At 40.2% G+C, this 14,732-nt stretch overlaps 1 protein-coding gene across 1 annotated transcript in view; it reads left to right on the forward strand.

Annotated features, from left to right (window-relative positions):
- The window catches only part of bcas3 (BCAS3 microtubule associated cell migration factor), a 135,430-nt gene that overhangs the window by 78,156 nt on the left and 42,542 nt on the right, over positions 1-14,732 (forward strand). The window contains exons 14-15 of the mRNA XM_015044801.1: positions 983-1,116; positions 7,668-8,001. Coding sequence (XP_014900287.1) covers positions 983-1,116; positions 7,668-8,001 — 468 coding nt within the window. The remainder of the gene's footprint in view (positions 1-982; positions 1,117-7,667; positions 8,002-14,732) is intronic.

Genomic DNA, 14,732 nt, shown 5'->3' on the forward strand with positions numbered 1-14,732 from the left:
TGGTGACGTGCCAGGCCTATAGTACACTGGGGGAAACCCTGGAATGTGCCACTGCAATACCGAAAGAGAAAGACAGACATTCAGAGAACTGAAAAGGAAAAAAAAAATCAAAAATAGAAATGGAAGCATTACTTAAGAAGATCTCCTTAAGTAAAACGGTGCATTCAGTGTGTAGGAATTCAGTGCAATCTTCTTATAATTTACTTCTCCATGCTGAGAAAAGTTCCTCAATGGGGTTCAGGAATGAAGTGTGGAACGAGAGGAACTCCATCAGCATCTTGTCGGGTCACACAGCATATTCTGATGATGCGGAGAGGTGGAATCTGGCACTATGTCCTCACTGATGGACATAGTGCACTCTCCTCACAGAGTGCTGCCTCTTCTTCTGTTTTGCCTCCTAACATTCCACAGCCTTACTCCTCTTCCTCTTTTTCTTCTCTCTGTCTGTTCGAGACAGAGAGAAGTCTTAAAGATTTGAAATTATTTTAAATAAATCCAGGATTTATATTGTGGATTTCTTATCTAAATGTAAGGAAGTGCTAATGCTAAAATCTACTGAAAATGTTTTGTTTAGGGTTTTACATTAATCCTTTTCCATAAAGAATTACGTTTTTTTTTTTAGACCATAAACTGTGTTCTAAAGAATATTGTTCATACTGGTGCCATTAGGTTTGGTTGCAACTCTTACACATCTAACCTATAGACAAAATTGCAATGACACTTGTGGAGGTCAAATGCAAGCTGCCAATTTTTGCATGCCAAAAATTCTCACTATTGACAGCTTACTAAGCATAGTACTATCAACAATTCTACAAAACGGCAAAAAGCTCATCAGTTGTTGTGAGGTTCCACGGGATTTCAACTCTTGATCAAAAATGACATAGTGCTTGGATCAGATACAGGAGGATAGATTGCGGACAACCAAAAGAATTATGTTGACACCAGTTAATTATTTGTAATGCTGTCACTGTGCTTGTTGTAGGAATGCTCCTGGTGACAGCCGACACACTGGGCCATGACTTCCATGTCTTCCAGATCCTCACCCACCCTTGGGCTTCCTCACAGAGTGCTGTTCACCATCTCTATACCCTGCACCGGGGGGAGACCGAGGCCAAGGTCTGACACACAAACACAGACACAACTCTAATCGTTAAATTCATATTTGAACAGAGTGCATCAGTTATTCTGTTTGTGACTATGTGGAATTCCAGTTCTGCTGTCTAAGTAATTAAAAGGAGAAATCTGTTAAACTACACTGCAACAACACAAAATCTTACCAATTATTTTTGTCTAGCTTCTAGTTTAAATAACTTAGTTCACTTGAAATAAGACAAACATAACTTTTAAACAAGACAAATAATTTTGTCTTAAGTGATACAGATAAAAAAGTAGTAGCTTCACTGGCAGATTTTTTTTTTACTTCAAATGGAAAAAAAAAACCCATCTTGTTATAAGTATCTGCCAGTTGAACAGTTTTTGTCTGTATTCAACATTAATCACTTAAAGCTCGATTCACACAGCATGACTTTTTAGTCCCGATTTTCTCCTTATGACAGTCTTAGAACATTCGGCATTCTAAGATTGTCGCTTGCTATAATCGTTACCGATCGTCCTGCCATGTGTGGTGTGTTTAGACTGATCGGATGCAGTCGGCAGAAAGCGAGGACCACTCTGATCTGAAGTTGGGGATATTCAACATGTTGGATGTCATAGATTATTGCAGCATGTGTGGTGTTCCCCAACTAAGAGTGAGAATGCAACCCATTGAATGTGACAGGTAGCCAATCAGCGTGGTGATATAAGCACAGAGGGGAATCTCAAACAAAAAGCATCTCATATGGCACAATTGAGAGTCTGGTGGATATGTGGAAACAACGTGAATGTTTATTCAGATATTTCGTGCAAGGAATATCAAGAAAAATGGTGGGGTTTTACAGGATCTTCTGACTGAGGCCTGAAAGTTGGTGAAGAAAATGGGTTCATGTGTGGTGTGTTGGTCCTGCCATGTGGCTGGGTACCACACATGGTACGATCCAACCCGTTATAACTAAGATTTTTTATCGGCTCGTGTGTGGTCTCAGGATTTAAAAATCGACTGACGATCATAAAATCATACTGTGTGAACTAGGCTAAGGATAAGCCTGTATGTCGTATTGAAAAGGCTCGTGGTCTTCTACCTTTAAATTATTGTTGTCTTATTTCAAGTGCACTAAGATTTTTTCACTAGAAACTAGACAAAAATACTTGGCAAGATTTTTGTAATTTTGCAATGCATAGTCATCTTACAGACTTTTCAGTGTTTGCCTGATCTATTAAAATCCAATCTTTCATTTGTCAGAAATCAATCAATCAATCATAGTTTATTTGTATAGCACATTTCAGCAACAATGCACTTTAAAGTGCTTTACATCACAAAAAACACAAAAATAAAAAGTAATAAAAACAACATGCAGTTGTAAATCTTAAACTGACAAATACTGATATTGGCCAGTACTGTACATCTGTATATATCTACCTTTGATTGTATCATCACATAGTTTTGCAGTGTGAACTGGTGCACATGTATATAATATTTAATATTGTGACTATTGACTCTTGGTTTCACTTTATTCTCTCATTTTCAGGTTTTTTAATAGGTATGTTACCTATTCCTAAAATAATTATATATTAAGTTAAAAAATATATTCTAAGATGTGTCAGTGTGACTATATCAGAGATAGGAAACATATTGCATTTGATGTTACAGTAACGTGCTACAAAGTTGTGTAATGCAGTCTATTTCCTTTAGTTACATTCAATAAGATGAATATCAGCAACCACAGCATTGAGCATCAGAACCATACAGAATTTCTGTTGAAAAGGTCAGAAAACCTTGGCGCCCTTTGGCTCTTTTTACATGCTGGTTGGGGGAATGAATTAGATTCTTAACCTTTTTCACACCTGTTGTACACATGTCATCCACCAAGTTCATACCTATACACTTTCTTTGTAATACTCCTTCCTGCATTTTGCCTAAGCAGTTACATGACTGGTTATATATTAGAAATGTCACTTGGTCTTTTGGAGGGCTTATAGACGTGATGCTTGTTGGAGCCTTTCCCTGCTGTGCAACAACAGGTCTGGCCTGAAGGAGTTTTGTGTGAGAGATCGGGGAACATTTGATTACATGTGAGGTAGGAAGGATGTGGCTGACTGGGATTTGCCCGAAGACAACCTCTTACCAGAGTGTGGAAAGTAAAATGAACACAAGGACTATTGGTAGAAACCGTTTGTATTAGGCACCACAACCTTAGTGTAATTCAGTCTTGCAAGAACACTCTCAACTAATAATAATTCTTTCTCCACATGTAAATGCTTACTCCATTTACAACACCACACCTAAGCACTCTAGATTTCTTAACAGTTTTGAAAATCAATACATCTTTAAAGTAGAAATCAATTATCTTATTCAAAGAAAGCATTTTTCCATCCAGCGTTGGCGTGCAAAGACTTTGCAAAATAAGGTAAAGACACTTACTCAACAAAACTGCTTCAGGCCTTGTTCGGTTCAGGATTATTGACTGGGAAAACACACAATCACACACCACCTCTCACAGGCTGCCTGCAGTTCGGTCCGCTGACCGGCTGCACAGTGAGACCGCTTTGATCCGACCCGCTGTAAACATTGAATGCCAAGCTGCAGCCCAGTGCTGGGGCCAGGGGTTATCACCGCACGCTCACTTACACACACACAAACACACAGCCGCACTATGAAGCACAGTGGAGAGTGATAAAGTCTTCAGTTAGGTGGGTGGAGAGACGCCTTATCTGTCTCCAGCAACCAAACATGCGACCGGCTGCCAGTGACCCGAGGCCAGGTAAACAGACCTGCTGCTGATAACAGCTGTAAAGAGGCCGGGGCAGAGAGGAGTGTGGACGGGCATGGGGGGCCAACCAGAGAGCCCTCCTCCTGGAGGTTACAGATCAGCTCCTTTACTCTAGATATTACAGTCCTGCAACATCAGTTGGGATTTTAGTAGCATGACTAAACTCGGAAGTACAGTACTACCAGGAATGCTTGTACACCTTTTTGAAGATGTATCTTTACAGCTCACTATTCTGCATTGAGAAATGGCAACGTTCTCTAGCATTTATATAAAAACATGGGCATGGTGACCGATAAAAGTGAAATCTGCTTCCTATAAACAGTTAGATTTTTACCCCATATTTTCCATCTGCTAACCATGTACTGCATTCATTATTCTTCAAAACATGTTGATGCAATGACATGATGTGCTGGGTGTCTTTATGTTACTGCTTGTCCCAGATTTAGACCAAGTACCCAACATGCCAGTTAGTTTGAGATGAACAGCTGTCAGCATGCACAAACCTTGAGTGTTACTAGTAGTACTAAATATAAAGCTCCATTTATTACTAGTAGTACTGATAAAGGCATAACATTCATAGAAGTTTATAATAAATCATTATTAACTTTGTTGTCTTTCTGACACTGATTCTTTTTAATGAAGACCAATAATGTTGCCACATTTTTCATTTGTGAGGGGATCAGACTTCTTCAGTGCTTTAGTAATGGAGTGTTGTCGGCCTGCTTTCTTTCTTACTTTCTCTAAAATAAGAGTGCAACTTAAGCATCTGTCTACTACTGGGTGATGGTGCCTTACTTTTATTTCATCAGATAAAGGTACATGCTGACACTTTGAAAGACAAACTTTGCTTGGACAAGAAATTTTGTAGTACTTTAGCATTGTGTGAGATCTTATGACATGAGAAATAATTGCACCACTTTTTGTGTCTGTGAACCTCATTCAGTGTCCTTCACTTATTTTATTTCTATTTATGTCCCTGACACACATTTTATATGTCCCAGCTTTTTGCAAATCCAATCATTATACATCACCCAATTATTGGTCTGCATGTGGACTAAATCAGAGCATTCCTTCTTCTGGCTTGGTAGTATTTTGTTAGTGAGGGCACATTTAAAGTACTGGGATGAATAACTGAGTAGAATACTAAATTAAACCCAGTTCTTCCAGTTTTTATTTTTCACTTGTCAAAGTGGTACATATTACATTTAAAACAATTAGGTAAAGATAACTTTCTTAGTTTTGTAGGATTCAAAGTCTTGAACCTTGAGTTGAACTTCCTGTAGTTTGGTGACCATATTTGTCTTTGTTAGTAATTTGTTTATTTTTGACTCATCGGCCATATTTCTGTGTTCATCTTTGCCACATTCCCATCACTCCTGAAAAGGTTTCTTTCAGGTGAACAGGAACTCATAGTCTCGCTAACAAGTGTCACTGATTTTTCAGAGGATAGGCACGAGCGTTAGTCATGTCATATTGACATCCTTATATCTGTCACGGATGTCGAGTGTGTTGTGTAAAGGACTGGAGCGTGACCTTTCCAGCATCTCAGGAATGTACAAATCAACACCTCTGCATCATATGACTTAGAAACAGTTGCATTCCATCTATCAAAGATAACCTTCACCAACTCTTTGACTTCTATGCTTTCGATATGGAATTACAGCCACCTTTCAGATACTCTACCTGATCAAAATGCATTTGACGATAGAAATTTAGTCACCTATTTATAGCTGAAGCTTAGGCAGGTCTGTTGTGGTCAATTATGACACACACAAAGTAGCTCTTTATTATGTCTGAGTCATATCTAGTGGGGACAGCATAGGTGAGGCCTCCTCTTTCAGTCATCTCTGTGAAGTAAAGTATCTGTCTGGTATGCAAAGGATGCCCCATTAACTGTCATTGCTGGGGCCAATTACCCTGTAGGACCTGGCAGAGGATTAAAAGGCCACCAGGTACAGAGCTGTCTCTCTTACTCACTCTCAGTAGTTGGACATTCCTCATAAAAACTTTCTCATGAACCTTTTAAATTCATTTTATCCTTGTTGTATGCTGATTGATAAATGTAGATTGAGTGAAAACTACTAATCAGTCTGTCACCTAAGTCTTTAGCTCTTGGTCTTTTCTCATTTGCTCTTCCCTTGGCTTGTATTGTTTCTTGTAGCCTATCTGTCTGGTTTCCTGCATGTTTAACATGCTCCATGAGATCCTATCTTGTCAAGTGTCTGCTCTTGAGTGTTTAAGGAGGAGCCCTAACAAAGGGCGCCATTACAGCTTTTGTTTTAGTCTTAGTCATTTATTTCACCACCAAACAGCCTCAAATCAGATTGTCACCTTTAGAAAATCGTCATTGCCTAATCCTCTCACCCTGTTACATGCTGTCATGCACCTCTGGCAGATGTGTTTGTCTGCGCAGTAAACATTTTAGCCCGGTCACATTAATGTTTGCTGGAGTTTCTGGCTGTTTACCTCTGCTCTGCATATTTCTGTGGTGAAGAAAATGGCACAGAGAGGCTTTTAAACACATGCATGCTCACTATATAAAGTGCATGGTAGTTTACTAGCATTGTTTGTTCATAATAACTTGTGAAAAATCAGATGCCCATTTGTTCACCATTTCCTCTCTAGTTAAAAATTACATTGTGCTTTAAAAACACGTCAATGTCTGTTACTCAACAATTCGGTTAGCACGTGCCCAAACACATCCTGTTGTTAGTCTTTTTGCTCTCACACAATGTTGGAACCAGGCCAAATTTCCTGATTATCTTCAGTCTGAGAGGTTAAGCCCTCATGTAAACTCACTGCTTTAAACAGGACTTCAGCATAAACTGATTAGAGCTCACCACTGTTTTACGTCATACATCAGCAATGAAGAAAAGTCTGTTTTAAGTTCTTCTCTTAAACTGTTCTCTTTGTTATGGGTCTTCATTATGCTCTGAAAATGTCTTACTTTATTCTAGTGTATCGGTTTGTACTAATTGAACCAATAGAAATGATTTTGAGAATTGGTGATGCAACAAACCGAATTCTGTCCTTCCTGCTTTAGCCATCATCAATCATTTATATGAGGAACAGAGTTGATGTCACACTGTGTGAGAATATAATTACTTCTCACACAGGATTTTCTTATTATTTTAAAACTAAAACTAAATGATTTTAGAGTTGACCATGTGTATGCAATGCTCACCGCCTTCCTCTCTGCTACGCTACAGCTCCTTCCCCACACTGGAGCTTGTTGTGAATGCTCAGGCTGTGGTCAGTTGACAGCCCATATGGAGTTTTCCTGGAACAATAAGTTGTTGCTCCACCATTAACACATTGAGCACTGCGTACAGGAGAGTGATTGACAGCACCAAGACCCTCCTCCAGGCTTTGATTGGTTGTATCTGATCAGTAATTATGTATTTATGCAGATAACATCAGGTCTTCAGGGAGAAGGCAGAACAGCTGTATTTTTGTCACAGATCATCTGTCTCAAAATATACATAGTGACAGTTTTGACAAATATGTAAAAAACATTTGGTTTATAGATGTTTCTGAATATAATGGAATAAATGTAGCTAATGAACATTTCAGACTAAATGGTCTGATTGTAACAGGAAGTGAGTCTTTCAAGAGAAATTTTTGCAAATAAATGTACTGCATTCTTTATGTTAAAATAGCGTAGTTTTTTTTTTTGTTTTTTTTTTGAAGCTACAAAGTTTTATGTTTTTCAGTCATTGTCTATTGACTTCAGTCTGTTGTTTCTTCTCTCTGCCCTTTCTTTCTGTCCTGTTCGTGCACTGGGTCTGTCTGTCTGCTCAGGTCCAAGACATGTGCTTTAGTCAGGACAGTCGCTGGGTAGCCATCAGCACCCTTCGAGGCACCAGCCACGTGTTTCCAATCAACTCTTATGGTGGCGCACCCTGTGCCCGCACCCACATGTCCCCGCGGGTGGTGAACCGGATGTCGCGCTTCCAAAAAAGCGCCGGCCTGGAGGAGATCGAGCAAGAGCTGAACAGGGCGGCTGCTGTTGGTGGAGGAGGAGCTGGAGGCATGGGAGGAAGCAGCTGCATTCTGGGTGGAGGAGGCGGCATGGGCGGCCGCTGCAGTCCCATACCTGGCATGTCCAGCAGCCCCTCAGGGTCTCCACTGCATGGTAAGGAGCGGGGTGGGGTGGTGAATGTGTGGGCAACCCTTCTTCTGTTTACTGCACCAAACCATTGGAACGTCAACATTCTGTTATCCTGCTGCATCTCCTTTGTGTGAATGCTCAGATACATATTCAGATACATACTGAGTTGGACTCAGGAAAAGCCTGAATGAATCGGCCCTTTCACATGAAGGGCAACGTTTTCCTAAAACTTGATACTGAAATATTTCACTTAGAACTACTTTCTAGGTAAGGAAAATTATCTTTCTATGGTACCATGACACATATTTCTCTGTGTGTGTGTGCATGTATGTGTTTGTGTACATACAGGCTACTCTATGTAGCTAAACAGGGTTTAACTGCCCTATTTAGGACCATTTTTGTCATATTTACTAACTTTCTGAAGACCAAAACCCAGCCCTAATACGATGGACCCCATTGTTGGGTCAGAGGTTTGGAGGTATGCTGTGAATGAGGTTTTGGTTAGGAATGGACTAGCAAAGATTAGGTTTGGGGAAGATGTCTAAGTTGGGAATAAATGCAGTTACTAAAATGCATGAAAGTCAATACAAAGTCCTAATGTGGGTAGAAATATAAGCGTGCGTGTGTGCGTGCGTGTGTGCGTGTGGGGGCGTGTGTGTTTCCAGTTACTGATCATGACAGTAGCTCTTTTCCTGGGACTCCGCCCTGCCTTTTGGGACCTTGTCTCCCTTGTTTGTCAAACACCATTGCAGGCTGCTCACACTGTCTCTGTGTACCAAGTCACAGCAGATACACACTGATACACACATACCTTGTGCCAACTGCACTGCTTGACCCAGAGGTGTTACTCAGTGTAAAATATCACAGTTCTCATCAGTGATTGGCTTCCAGGAATAACCCTGAGCTTTGATAGCTTTGCTGTGGCCGGGGTCATGCTGGGAACTTGGTAAACACTTCAAAGAACTGAATGACTGCTAACTGACAAGTGAATAAGTTTACATAACAGGATGTGTTTTATATCTTATTTTGTAACCTGATTTTATGAAGCTGGTTTTAGCTTACAGTGGAAATCATCTTTTAACCTCTTCAACTGTTTCAGTTGTAGGTGAAACTGGTGGCTCTGGGGACAGTGGGGCTGGCAGGGGAAGTTCCCCCAGACTGACATTAACCTTAGAGATATTGTTGTCATCCATTCCTTAAAATATGATTGTCTTACCATTCAACTCCACAAAACAAATTTAATGTTTAATGAATTATTCAATTATTTGAAAAAGTAAAACTTATTTACCTGCAACACATTTTTATTTCTTTTTTATTTTGTCAACATACATATTTTATTAAATATCTTAAGGTATTTAGAGCAACATGCTACAGTGCAAAACCATGCAGTTCTATCTCAGTACATTTCAATATCATAAAATATATATATATATATATATACACACATATGTTTATTTCAGTAAATCAATACAAAAAAAGAAACTTTTGTGTAGGGTCATTATTCACAGAGGAACAAATTTTGAATCAATGTATATCTGTTATTTTAATGATTATTCCTTACAGCCAATCAATACCTAAAGTTTCATTTCTCAGATACTCAACAGGGAACTGAAGCCACAATTGGTCATTACTAAAAACTTGGATGCTGATGGAGTGATGTATCTGAGCACATTAATGGAAAGCTAAGTAGATGGGAAGGTTATGTTACAATAGGTTACACAACGCAACTGGGATAACCAGTCTCCAGGCTCAGAGGACTGTGAAGACCATTCAAGAGTGTGAGGGAGATTCACAGGTTTCTCTTCTCCATGGTCTAGTCTCACTTTAGCCATGAATATATTTAAACATGAAACATTCTGTTTGTTTTTGTTTTGTTTTTTTGCATTTTATTACAACATTCAGGGTTATCTTGCAAGTTTTTGTGAAGAGTATAATTACTGATCTACAAGCTGGAATTTTAAATGTGGTTTACTTCATGGTTTCCTGCCAGTTTGAATTTGACTACACAAAAGTGGAATGATTGTCTTCAGTCTATATATATATATTATGTTTTAGTTCATTTTAAACCATTGTAATATATTTTGTTTGAAGAGCTTCTCACTTTTACCTCCTAGCATTAAGCTGCTCCTACAGTCTGTTTTCTCTGTTCTGACTGGGACCAAAGTCTGGAACAACGGATGCAGGTTGATGTTTTTTCATATGCGTATCACAGACCTCACAGCTTTATATATCAAACATTCACATCCCTACACTTCACCTGGCAGACTGTGTCCTAGCTTCCTCTTTTCCTTCTTGTCTTTCTTGTGATGACTAAGACCTCTCTTTAACCTCCATACCAAACTACTCACATTCCTCCAAACTGAGGAATAGACCATCAAACATTAAAGGACCTCATTGGAGACTTGGTTTGGCTGCGATGAGAGACTGAGTGGCACGGGAACATCAAAGTGGAGGGGGGAACCAGGTGAAAGTGAACAAGCAAAATAATGAGGTGTAACTGAGGGAAAGCAAGAGATGGGGTACATAGGTGGGGGTTGGGGTACAGGCACAGGGAAGGAAAGATAAGTTTGTAGTAGCAGCGCTGAAAGTCAGGGTCTTGGGGAGCCTGCTCGTAAATCACACTTTTGTTTCAAAGGAAGGCATTAAGGCCACCTGTCAACAATTAGTCTTCACAGTGACACTAAACTGAGTGTGTGTGTGCGCACACGTTTGAAGAAGATAAACTGTCTACAGCATCATTTATACGGCGAGGTGTTCAAAAGGAGTGGATCAGAAACATCTTTCACGGTAAAGTCAATGTTTTCATAGCTGGAATATTTTATTGTTTACATTTCAGTTTCTTGTTTGTAGATGTTGTGAATTTTTGAAGATCAATTATCTTTTCGCACAGCAGTTTTTAAGCTGCAGTTGTCATGTGATTCTTTTATCAGTATTATACCAGAGACTCAGGAATGTTTTTCAGCCTGAAATACTTTAACGAAAACTCTAATATTTGATCAAGGCTCAAATCTGCAGAATTCAGTAATCACTCTCAGCTCACAAGTGAGATTGGAGTCAGAGAGTTTCATCAGTTGTGTGTTTCCTGTAATCTGAAGTGAATTTATTGCCACTGTTTCATGACATGCCTGCTGTCTCCTCCATCAGAAATGCCAGTGGTATTAATAAAAACACCATAATTCGTCCAGTTTTCACCAGACGTAAACAAAGAGTCACTTTTGCTGTTGTGTCTGCCTTCCTTCTGTTTTTGTGAGCCGGGTGTGAAATTCTGGGCAGCTGAGGTGGTTTTCCTCCAGCCTGGCAGAGAGCGGCGGGGTGAGGCAGGCCGGGGCCTGGCCACCTAGCCACAACAGCTGCGCTGTGATTGTCGCCAACAAGGCCGGCGTTGATTTTTGGGAAGGAACTGTAGAAAAGTACACATCCTCCTCAAAGCTGCCAGTCCGAGCAAGCGGCAAACCTAAAAATAGAGGCTGCAATTGGCTGTCTTCTTGTCACTGTTAAATTCTGGAAGGGCTATTTGTGTCCCTGGATCCAGTTTCTCGGCCCCGTGGTTTTTTTCCCCCAAAGCCTTCCTTTTGTGTGATGGATGTATTGTTTTTTGAGGTGATGACCCATCATGTGAGCGTCCCACGTTGTAAAGCTCGGTTTGTTTGGGAGCCAGCATATATGAGCCTAGATTAGTGAGTGCAGGTCTGTGGCGCAGGACAGAGGTTATTGAGGTTGCAGCAGGAGCCGCTGTTGTTGCTTTCATATTCAGATGAACTTCATATTTAGCTACCGCGTTGTATAATACAGTAAGTCCTAAGTACAGTTTAGATCAAACTGATTCATATTTCAACTGAAAACTGTCTTTGTTCTCCCCAGAAATTGGTTCCTGACAGAGAAGCAGACAGGTTCCTCTCAAAAGCTGGTGAACAGGGTTGCTGAGTGGCTCAGGTGTAGAGGCTGTTAGTCCTCCATGTGGTCGCCCGGGGTTCGATTCCCGGCCTGGGGCCATTTGCTGGATGTCTTCCTCTCTACTTTCTGTCCAATTTCCGTTGAAGAAACAAGTAGTAAGCTATTTAAAAGGTGTATGTTTATTAAAAGAACATTTTAATAAACATACAAAACATAAAATTTTAACATTTCATGTTTTAATGAAAAAGGAGCTATAATAATTTACATCTTTCTTAAGCATTTTGCATGCTTTGGCTGGTATTTAAGAATTAATCATTGCTGATGAGCTCTAAGGCTAGAAGGTCTCCTCGCTAACACCCTAATCTTTAACTCCTCCTCCATATATTCAGAATGCAAACAGTACTTCCTGTCACAAGAAACAACTTGGTCAAATGAAATGGGTTTTGTAAACTTAAACCTGCCAGGAGTTTAGATCAGAGAAATAATTTAGGGTTTCCTCACAGTTCAGCTGTTTTGAAATATTTTCATTATGGTCTGGAAGCTAAACATGTCACTCTTATTAAGGTAAAGCTGTTTTCAAAGCTCATATAGACAAAATAGAAGCAGCATTTCCACCAGAGCAGACAGTCTGACTGGTTAACGGCATCAGCTTCCTTTACTTGTGTTAGACTGTTCCAAGAAAAAATACTGCACTAATGTTTTGTAAGTCTGTGTAGCAAATCGTATATAAATATAGAGTATAAATGTATTAATTTAAATCAATTTATTTGTAGGAGAAACAACATATATTTTTTAAATGAAATATTTCAAATTAAAGTATCTTTTATTCAATTTTTTCATATAGTGATAATCCTGTTGATAAGCTTCCTACTCCCAAAGCAACTTATCAATAAGTTTTAATTGAGTTTATCTCCTTACTGTAAGGAAAAATATTTCCATTCTGGTCAAAGGATTTTCTAACCATCTTTATTTTTCATCCCTGGTTGCTGGCTTTGTCTGCGCATGCAGCATCAGGAGTGCAAGACGTCAACACTGGGCTGTAAGTCAGTGCAACAGATTTGTTTCCTCAGCAAGCTGAAGTGGTGGTGGTCCGATCACTGGGCCATCTGGGGCCTGGCGCTGGTTCAGACGGAGAACCAGAGAGGGGGAGGCTGAAAACAAGGTGTGACGGGAAACTGTTAATTCATTTGTTGATAAAGGGACACTTCCTTTCTGCTATTAGAGGCGGACGGCTTGCTTATTTAGCTGTGGACTTGTGTTTTATCTCGCCCTGTCTCTCCCTGTTGCCCCCACCCCCATCCAGCCTTCGTCAGTCATCGTCCTATGGTGAAAAACACCAACGCTTTGCAGAAGCAGAAGTCAAGGAAACATTACCTCATAACTGCTGGTGTGTGACACGTATGTGCACGGCCTCCTGTTGACCCTGCTCTGGGACTGTGTGTTGCAAAAATCCAACTTAAAACGTTCAGAATTTCTCCTGAAACACACAGAGGTGGTAGATGACTTTACCAGAGCAAGTTACACCGTTCATGTTTCAATCAGAGTAGATTGCGGTTCAGGTGAGCAGGTCTGCCTTTGCTCAGTCACCAGACTCAGAGGAAAGTTGTCTGTTTTACTTCCAGCACCATCTCTGAGCCTGAAATGTTAACCTGATTAGGAGCAATTAAATATCTTTCATAATTCTGAGATAGTTTTGTCTTTCTATTTTCTCGAGATTCTACAAATGAACAGGGTGATCAACACAATGAGCTGGGACTGAACTACAAATACTACACTCAACAAATACTCAACTGTCATTCTAACACAGTTGATCATATTTGGCTTAAGTTCAGTGATTTCTTCTTTGTGGCAGAGCTCAGTCTTAGTACCGCAGTAAGCCTCTGTGTGGCGCTGTGTGGTCAGGGTTGCAGGCGTGTGGAGCAGCCCGGCTGCTCGTCACACAGTGCAGGACTGGTGGAACTGGACTTGTTGCTGGAAGGGATTAGCCTGAATGCAAATGTGACAACAGAGGATGAGTGGGCTCATTTCTGCAGCGCCTGAACGTTTCACAGGTGGCTGCTTCCTTCAACTCGGAGCTCACATTTGTTTTTTATTCTTAAAACAAGAACTCTGTTTGGATAACCATAGTAGTATTTAACGCTTCATTTTTCTGTATTGTTCTGTGTTAGTTTTCCATCCCAACCCCCACTTAGAACTGAAACTATATTGTGATTGGCAATCAGAACCATTTTCATAGATATTTATTGTCATGCTTTTAAATGTTTTGTTTAAAACCTTGTAATATTTTCTTAACCCATGCACCCCTCTCTCTAGAACATGTTCTTACAATACAGACATTTTATAGAAAATATAAAACCCTGCATTAGATTTTAATCCTATTGTATCTTAAATATCCTAACAAACAGATTTTGCTCGTTATTTGGAGGACACAGCTGAAATACAAAAGCATTTTTATACCATCGTCATTCTGTGCTCTATTAAGAGTGAGGCTTTCTACATTTCAGTGTACAGTAGAGCACCATCAGAGAGGTAAGAAGTGTCAGCGGCTCGTGCTCTGTGCTGCCGATGGAGGTCTGCAGGCTTGTGCAGGCTGTGGTCGGCAAAGGAGCCTGAGCCCAGCTCGGCTTGAGTCAATAAACGGAAAGCTCAGCGCAAAACCACACAGCAATCGAACAAGCTGTTTACCCTGAAAATTAGCCTTCCCCTGTACTTTTAAGGCTTTTAAAGCAACCAAAAATACACAGTACGAGGAATATGTATCTTGGCCGGCGGCCGTGCTCCGCCAGAGACCTCTGACGTTTTTATGCGAACCCTAATAACTCAATCCCCACAACCACTAAACCCTCTTATCACCGGCTGCT

Source organism: Poecilia latipinna, unplaced genomic scaffold (genome assembly GCF_001443285.1).
Source record: "Poecilia latipinna isolate Pla-1442-1.1 unplaced genomic scaffold, P_latipinna-1.0 Scaffold691, whole genome shotgun sequence".
Taxonomy (NCBI): Eukaryota; Metazoa; Chordata; class Actinopteri; order Cyprinodontiformes; family Poeciliidae; genus Poecilia; species Poecilia latipinna.